A 9,364-nucleotide genomic window follows, 5' to 3' on the forward strand; every position below is an offset into this window, starting at 1 on the left:
TGCTTAATTCGTTCTTGAGATATATATGATTAAGTGGACCCAATTTTTTTTTTTGCAAAAACGGTAAATTGCAAATATCTCAAAAACGGTACCATAAAATTAAAAATAATAGTGTTATCATAGACCAAAGGTCCAACCTCAACAAGTGGCGACGAGTAAAAAAGGTCAGCGATAAATTGCATTAAAAATGGATGCAAACCAGTTTCAGCAAATATTGGATGCCTTCAGTAAAGCACAGCGTGAATAACTTCAACAAGTCTGCACAAATACGACATCGCAGCAAACGCAACAACAAAATGTGCCGCCATTACAGGTGGTTCTCCCGCCATTCGAGAATTTCGACAGCAAAAAAGAAAGCTTCACATTTTATAGGCAGAGGTTCGAAAACTATTTAGCTATGAAAGGAGTTTTCACTAACAAAACATTGTGTCACCAAATGTTCATCAACTCTATCGGTTCGACACACTTTAAACTTTTGGTTTCGCTGATTGCTCCTAAAAAAATCTGCGAAGTCGAATATCAAGACTTAGTCAAGAAACTCGAAATACATCTATGCCCCAAGAAAAACACTCTTGTAAGTCAACATTGATTTTTATCCACATACCAGAGTGAGGAACAAACCATTGCTGAATATGTAGCAGTGCTTCGTCAAGTTACAAGTGACTGCGAATTTAAATCAACTTGTGAATGCAAATCTGATATTTCAAATATATTTCTACGATCACAATTTATTCGAGGACTCAGGGACAATACAATAAGAGAACAACTGTTGCAATCAGAAGAAGCGGAATTTAACAAAATAGTGGGGAAAGCGGTGTCATTAGAAGCCTCAAAAATCGATAGCCGCGAACTCGACAACAAGCGCACCTATGGTGGCAATGATTTGAATAAAATTCACTCCACATCACCATAGAAGTCGTTCAAGAAAAACAACATTGCCAAAGTCCGCTGCGCGCTCGAAATCAAAAATTAACTTCAACAAACTTGGAATTGACCACCTGTGCATCCGATGTGGAAGAGATAATCATAAAACAAATGATTGTCGCACCAATCCGAAAAATTTAAAATGCAAGTCGTGTGGGAAGTCAGGCCATGTAAAGCAGGTATGCATAAAAACATTAATTAATGCCACAAACAATAAACCGGGTTCGAAGAGCGATGAATGTGAAGACTCAATTCACCAAGTTTACGATATAAATCAAATAATCGACATCCACTCCAACCAGCATTCCGGTAATGATATGGAAAAGTATTACGTAGACGTGGAAATAAACGGACACCGTCAAAAATTTGAGGTCGACTCAGGTGTTGGATTCACGTTATTACCGCGAAATAAATTCAGACGTCTCGATATCAGTACTAAACTGCAGCCCTCAACTATCGCCTTTCGATCATACACTAAAAATATAGTAATTCCTGACGGTAAAATCAAAGTGTTAGTAAAATACAATAACCATTGTTCAGAAGAAGATATGTATGTTGTACCGGATGGCTATGATGCTCTGCTAGGCCGAACGTGGATAAGACATTTGAAGATTAATCTCCAACAAGTCGATAAACAGCGAGTAAGTACCATTCATTCAATCGATGATTTCAGTCCAATCGAGGAGATTATAAATAAGTTCCATGACGTATTTACCGAAAAAGTTGGGTGTGTACCAAACTTTGAAGTAACTCTGCAGCTGCGGAAGAATGCTAAACCTGTATTTTTCAAAGAAAGAGAAGTTCCGTATGCACTCCGTGAACGGGTAGAAAAAGAATTACAAGAACTAGAAACCTGCGGAATAATTTCTCAGTGCGAAAGAAGTGATTGGGGGTCTCCTCTAGTCATCGTTCCCAAACCAGACGGGGGGGTAAGACTCTGTGTCGATTACAAAATAGGAGTCAACCCACAATTAGTATCTTTAAACTATCCAATACGCCGAATCGACGAAATACTACATACCCTTAAAGGATCGAAATATTTTTGTCGACTTGATCATTTTAAAGCTTATTTACACCTTCGAGTGTGTCCAGAATCTAGTCAAATACAGACCATATCAACACATAAGGGTACCTTCAGGGTAAATCGATTGTCGTTCGGTATTAAAACCGCCCCATCAGAATTCAACCGTATAATCGAACAAATATTGTCCGGCCTGAAAAACACAATGTCGTATTTCGATGACATCATTATACACGGAGCTACGAAAGCAGAATGTACGGAAAATTTGATGAATTGCCTCCAACGGTTAAAACAGCATAATCTGCACCTAAACAAGAATAAATGTTCTTTTTTTCAAACACGCGTAGAATATCTTGGCTATGTTATTCACTTCAACGAAATCTCGAAGTCTCCATCGAAAGTTCAAGCGATCACTGAAATCCCACGTCCAGTTTTTGCTGACGAAGTCAGGAGATTTTTAGGCATGGTGACTTATTACGCCCGTTTTATACCGAATTTGTCGTCAATAACATACCCTTTACGTCAATTACTACGAAAACACGTAAAGTTTTATTGGTCTTCCAACTGCGAAGCAGCATTTTCCAAATTGAAAAATATCATCTCCAGCGAAAAGGTCTTAATACCCTTCGATCCAGAGTTGCCAGCTATTGTTGCCTGCGATGCGAGTCCTACAGGAATCGCAGGGGTAATATCTCACAAAGTCGGCGACATCGAACGTCCGATTGCATACGCATCCAGATCGTTAACGTCGGCTGAACAAAATTATAGCACTAGCGATTTTGTTCTCCGTCAACCATTTTTTTATGTACCTGGACGGAAGGAAGTTCCAACTGGTCACTGACAATAGGCCCTTAACACGGATATTTCATCAAAGTAGTAAGCTTCCGGCTATGACATCAGCAAGGTTGTTGAGATATGCTGAATTTTTATCAAGCTTCAACTACGAAATTGTGTATAAAAATGGTTCAGAACACGTAAATGTGGACTGCCTCTCCAGAGCTACAACAGCCGTAGAAAGAGTATCCACAGACAAACTCATCAACGAAAAGGGCAAATGAATTATGCCACTTATCAATTTTCGAAATTTCAAATGAATACATAAATGCTGAAATGCTAGCACAAGAAACGGCAAAAGACCCTGATCTTTCAAAAATTTTAACTAATTTACTTAATACAAATGAAAACGAAAACAATTATATTATTTACAATGGCATAATATTTAAAGGCCAGAGAATTTTGATTCCCTAGAACTTACAGCCCCACATTTTACGTGAACTCCACCACACACATCCAGGCATAACGAAAATGAAACAACTAGCAAGAAGATACTGCTACTGGAAGGGAATCGATCGCGATTTTGAGAGAATGGTAAGATCGTGTGAGGCGTGCGCCCAGGTTCAATCAAAACCAGCAAAAGTTGCACTTCATCATTGGGAGGAACCAACCGGTAACTGGGCAAGGATACATATTGACTATGCCGGCCCTTTCCAAAATCACCATTTTCTAATAGTTGTCGATGCAAAATCGAAATGGGTTGAGTTTCGGGCCATACGGAATTCACCAACCACGCTAATAACAATAAGCCTTTTAGCAGATATTTTCTCCACACACGGATTTCCGTCAATATTAGTATCCGATAATGCCACTATTTTTACCAGTGAGATCTTCAAAGCATATTGCAAGGAAAATGGTATATTTCAAAAACTCATAGCTCCAGGACACCCAAGTACCAATGGACTGGCTGAAAGAAATGTCCAGACGTTGAAAAACAAGCTGAAAGCTATGACGTATGAATCAGGATCTATCCAGTCAAAACTTAACGAAATCTCGCAAAGATATAGAGCAACACCGCTGATGTGTGGGAAAAGTCCGGCAGAACTCTATTTGAACAGACGTATTCGTATCAGACTGGACGCACTGAAACCTACCGCGAAGGTTAAGTCAACTATAATCACTCCGGGTGTGCGACAAATAAGCGTGGGGGAGAGAGTACAAACTCTACACACAATGAATAATAAAACCATCTGGAAAATGGGGATTGTCCTACGTAAGTACGGCAAGCTGCATTACCTAGTAAAATTAGATGACGGGTACACTTTAAAACGCCATATCGACCAACTTAAAGTAACTAGCGTCGAGAACCGAAAAGTTAGATTCGACCCAAATATTGTAGTTTTAAACGACTCTACGGCACACGATGAAAAGCAACACAATGTCAACCCCACAATGTTATCAAACCGACACACTGTCGAGCCATCAGCACTAATAAACTATCCGGATGCCGAACCACCAACTCGCCAAAGTCAAAGCAATCTCGAAGAGCTTTCGCCGCGAAACCAAGGAAATCGGGACGGTACGGAAATGGAAACGCCTAGAACACAAGTACCAGGAGCTCAAAATCCTCAGCAAAGTCAAGAAACGTTTATACGAAGATCAGAACGTGTACGCAAGAGGCCGACGCATTTACACGATTATATAGCTTAATAAATATTATAAATTCATTGTAAAATTTAAATATCACATCTATCACAAAAAATGTAATTAGTTAAACCATGTTAAGCGTGGGAGACTGTTGTGACCACCACATTATATTGTACACTACGCCAATATGGCATCACCGTTCATAAGTGACAGATCTATGATAGGTTAAGATTATATATATTCGTAAGGAAATAAAGAGACTAGTGAATATAAACCGCGTGCTGTTTTCTATAATTATCATACACCAAAAGTCCAACCTCAACAAAAACCAAAAATGCATATCGATAATATTTTTTTCACTGATTTCAACTACACCAAAATTATTTGGCGCAAGTAAGTAAAAAATAAAAGTTAAAGTAAAATTTGTCGATGCTTTAGAATGTTATGTGGAATATGTAGTGTAGTAGTTAGCAGTGCGCGCTACCACTACGCAGGGCCTTGGTTCAAGCCCTGGTCAAAGCAAAATCGCAAAAAATATAGAAAAAGGGTTTTTTATTTCCGTTGGTGTTCATAATTTATATGATCCTTATTTCTTTATTTTTTAACCAAAAATACTAAAAAACAAGTTATTTGTTCATGCAATAACCAGAGACCCAAACTAATTATTTTCCTAATATTTGGGATCAAAAACGTCTTGTTTTAAAATAAATTTTTTTGTCTTTGTATAATCATTATTTATGAGAAATATATTTTTTCGCCTCGTGGGACGATTATTTTCAGATGGAAATTATTTATTTATTATTTCCCATCTCGCGGCACGTCTATTCCAAGACAACTGATTTAATTTTCATAAATATGTAGGATTTTCATTTTTCTCATCTCGCGGGACGTTTATTTATTTCAATGATTTAGTCTTAATAGAATTGTTAATCGTACAGCCGATTTCACGAAATCAAACGCAACTGTCTCCGAGGTCGATAGTTTGAATTTGGTTTTCTATCATCTGGCAAACACGTAAAAACAAACCCCTTTATTTGATTTATATAAATGCAATTACAAGCAAGTGGCAAACGTACACATACATATTGTTGTTCATTCAAACAAAGGCCTCTCTTTTACGGAAACACAATAGAGAATTCGGTTTAGTAAGGGTTATGATCCCTAAGCGCAGCCAAAGACCTACGCAGAAAGGAGTTCCGCCCCTCTTTCCGGCAACACCGAACGGAGAGTAAGGGTTATGATCCCTGAAGGCCGCCTACCCATTAAGAAGTTCTGCTCAAAAGAACTACATTACCCTTACGCATACCCCATAAGAAATGTTATATATCCTTGACAAAATATTTTTTTAAATGGCGTTTATCTAAAGTTTTCTTTTCAAAATTATATATACGTCCTGTAATAGGTACTTAAATTATTTTTAAATTGGCATTAATAGTTGTCTAACCACTTAGTAGTTTGCGAGCTATTTATAATAATAGAATGGATTGGCGCTTACAGATATGTTAGTGTTTGGCCGAGCTTCTCCTCCGATTTGTGGCGTGCGCCTTTATATTGTCACACAAAGCCCCTACAGTTTTACGCCGACTCCGAACGGCGATTGTATTTTTATGAGAAGCTGTTTTTCATGGCAGAAATACACTCGGAGGTGTGCCATTTCCTGCCGAGAGACGACCGCTGTGCGTGCGCCATTATATTGTCACACAAAGCCCCTACAATTTCACGCCGACTCCGAACGGCGATTTTATTTTTATGAGAAGTTGTTTTTCATGGCAGAAATACACTCGGAGGTGTGCCATTTCCTGCCGAGAGACGACCGCTGTGCGTGCGCCATTATATTGTCACACAAAGCCCCTACAATTTCACGCCGACTCCGAACGGCGATTTTATTTTTATGAGAAGTTGTTTTTCATGGCAGAAATACACTCGGAGGTTTGCCAATTCCTGCTGAGAGACGACCGCTATTAAAAAAAACGAGCTATTATTCATAAAAAAAATAGAAAACTTGAGCTTTAACATCTTGCGCCATATTTTGGTATAGTTGAAATCGGTGTAAGAGGTACAATCGATATGCATTTTTTGTTTTTCCAAAAATAAACGGTTGGTATACTATACGCGTTCCAAGATGAAGCACCACAGTGTATCGTATCGTACCGCACCTCTTTGAGGGCTTCTGCTCTCGTTATCGCATCAAATACGATAAAGTATCGCACCGGTAGTATCACATCTGAGGCTTCCTTTAATCAGCAGATGTCTCCTCTTTGTGTTTCCGGAAAAGGGGGGCTTACCAAAACCTGTACTGGGTGCAAATAGTTTTAGCATGTACAAAACCCGTGTTCAAGGGACCCGTAAATCACCCGTATTGTGCGCCAATAGTCAATGTGTATTTATTTTGATATGTATACTTATATACGCTTGAATATTGTATGTTGGTGTTAGCGCGCAGTTTTTTGTGCGCATATGAAGTAGTTGTCGACAAATTAGAAATGATTTGTTTATTATAGGCAGGCAGACTTGGCACCTGGTCCTCCACACAAGTATTAAGCGTAGTTACATATGCACGTAAAAAGAAACATCGCTAATACCTTAACATAATATGCAGATATGTATAATAAATTTTCACCAAAATTGATGTGCTTTTGATATGTTATTTCAGGAAAAGTTGAAATTCGTAACTGTTCTGGGTGCTGGATTATTGGTAGGTACCGCGCTATCCGTTATTATTCCCGAAGGAATCCGCTCATTGTACATGGACACGTTTAAAACCAATTTGCCAGATTTTGCTACGCCCGCTGGAAGAAAATTAGAGAAACCTCTTATCCCTTCTACAACAGGCCATTTAATTAGCGGCAATATAGCTGACTCAGACTTCTCCCGAACGATTGGTTTATCACTTGTACTGGGTTTTGTATTCATGATGCTGGTAGATCAGATATCTCAGCATAAAAGCGCAAGCAGTACAAACGATAAAAACATAACGGCGACATTGGGCTTAGTTGTGCACGCTGCAGGTAAGAAAAAAACATTTTATTTTATTTTATTTTTTTAAGTATACTGCTCTGCTTAATTTCAGCTGACGGAGTGGCGTTGGGGGCAGCCGCCACAACTAGCCATCAAGATGTTGAAATAATCGTATTTCTGGCAATAATGCTCCATAAGGCGCCGGCCGCCTTTGGCCTAGTTAGCTTTCTTTTGCACGAAAAAATTGAACGACAGCAGATACGCAAACACCTGCTTATATTTTCTCTGTCAGCTCCACTATTAACACTACTGACGTATTTTGGCATTGGGCAAGAACAAAAAGAAACATTAAATTCATTGAATGCGACTGGCATAGCCATGCTTTTTTCAGGAGGCACTTTTTTATATGTAGCAACAGTGCATGTGCTACCTGAACTAACACAAAATTCTGGTGATAACTACTCACATTCACATAACCAGTACGATTACCGTCCATTAGATAGTACTTCAAGTGGGATCGAATCGCAGGTTAATTTACGTTCCTCCAATGGGAACGCAATGCGAGGGGGTTCGAAAGGATTGCGTATCGGTGAACTTATAATATTAATATGTGGCGCCTTACTTCCGCTCGTTATAACGTTCGGTCATCAACACTAGTAATAAGCAATATTTTGTTTATAAAATTTTACACAAGAATCACTAACATTTTTTATTATGCCATTTCTGATGTATGTATAACAGCGACATTGTATATAAACATATCTGCGTGTAAATGACTTAGTAAACAACGAAATATTTGTAAAATATTTGGTTGCCCGTTAGAAGATTTAATGAAAATAAAATATTTTAAGTAAATTTATTAAACCAAACGAACTTTCTTGATTTTTTTGGCAAGATTATTTCACTATACAAGTATACTTATTTTACAACAGGAGTTGTCTTTCAATAACGTTTAATGGCACGTAGTCCCAAATTGTTCCTTATATTTGCAAGGGGAGTAGGCAGAAACTCGCGAGTTTGAGTGGGCGAGTGATGAAACTCCTCTTTAATGCGCTGCATGTAACGGCGGCCTCGCAGATCGAACTAGCAACAGCAATGAGGCTGAGCGTCGAGAAGTTTGCCATTCCCACGACATCCGGTTCTACGTACCGGAATGATTCGGGTTTTACCCGACCGAGGGCTGTTTTTTCGGCAATCTATTCCTGTTTGGGTTGTTGTTGTTGGAGCAGCAGTGTTCAACCCCCCAGGTTTTGTCATGTATCGCCGTCTTCATCTTCCGACTCTGTAAGGTTGCAGACAGAGTGGAAGCGAAGCCGAAGATGAAGATGACAGCCGGTTCTACGTACCGGAATGACTCGGGTTTCACCCGACCAAGGGCTGTTGTTTCGGCGATCTAACCCCGTTTAGGTCGGCGAAGTATCTCAGAAGTTGTCCGTCCATAGGGCAACATTCACTACGCATTCTCCTACTCAGGGCTGGCATCGAGTCAAACCCTGGGCCAGAAACATACACCTGCTGTGTATGCCGGAGACGATTACACCACAACTCCACCTCAGTCAAGTGTAATGCCTGCGAGGGGTGGAGTCACCTCAGAGTCTGCTCGGGACTACGGACACATAGACAGTGGACCACGTCGTACGTGGCCCCCTGTTGCTCAAACAGAGCAGCCTCCACGGCTAACCACAGTCCGCCCGAGCAGCCCCACACACTCACACAGCAGCCACACACAGTCACCACAACACAACAACATAATAACACCACAGACCGTACCACAGCCACCACAGACCACATAACACACACAACCGCACCACCACCCACACGCCGCCGCCAACAACTCCTGGTTCCCCCTACAATCTGCACGGTATGTCAGACCAGAATATTCCGTAATGTGACATCAGTCAAGTGCAACACCTGCCTTGGCTGGTGCCACTTTAGGGCATGTTCAGGTCTGCGTACCACGCGAGATTGGACGGGGAATTTCGAGGGCCCGTGTTGCGCTGCTCGGTCGCAGACGTCAATTGCGACGCCCCCCACCACCAC

At 40.2% G+C, this 9,364-nt stretch overlaps 1 protein-coding gene across 2 annotated transcripts in view; it reads left to right on the forward strand.

Annotated features, from left to right (window-relative positions):
* Zip102B (Zinc/iron regulated transporter-related protein 102B) overlaps positions 1–8,193 on the forward strand; it is a 68,166-nt gene extending 59,973 nt beyond the window's left edge. The window contains exons 2-4 of one of the 2 annotated variants that reach the window (XM_017616450.1): positions 7,020–7,061; positions 7,141–7,374; positions 7,437–8,193. In XM_017616450.1, coding sequence (XP_017471939.1) covers positions 7,278–7,374; positions 7,437–7,981 — 642 coding nt within the window. In that variant the 5' untranslated portion in view covers positions 7,020–7,061; positions 7,141–7,277 and the 3' untranslated portion in view covers positions 7,982–8,193. Of the gene's footprint in view, positions 1–7,019; positions 7,375–7,436 lie in introns of both variants that reach the window. The other variant, XM_017616449.1, reaches the window with a different exon arrangement.
* Positions 8,194–9,364: the final 1,171 nt, after the last annotated feature.

Source organism: Rhagoletis zephyria, unplaced genomic scaffold (genome assembly GCF_001687245.7).
Source record: "Rhagoletis zephyria isolate East Lansing unplaced genomic scaffold, Rhagoletis_zephyria_1.1 Rzeph_scaffold_01205, whole genome shotgun sequence".
NCBI lineage: Eukaryota > Metazoa > Arthropoda > Insecta > Diptera > Tephritidae > Rhagoletis > Rhagoletis zephyria.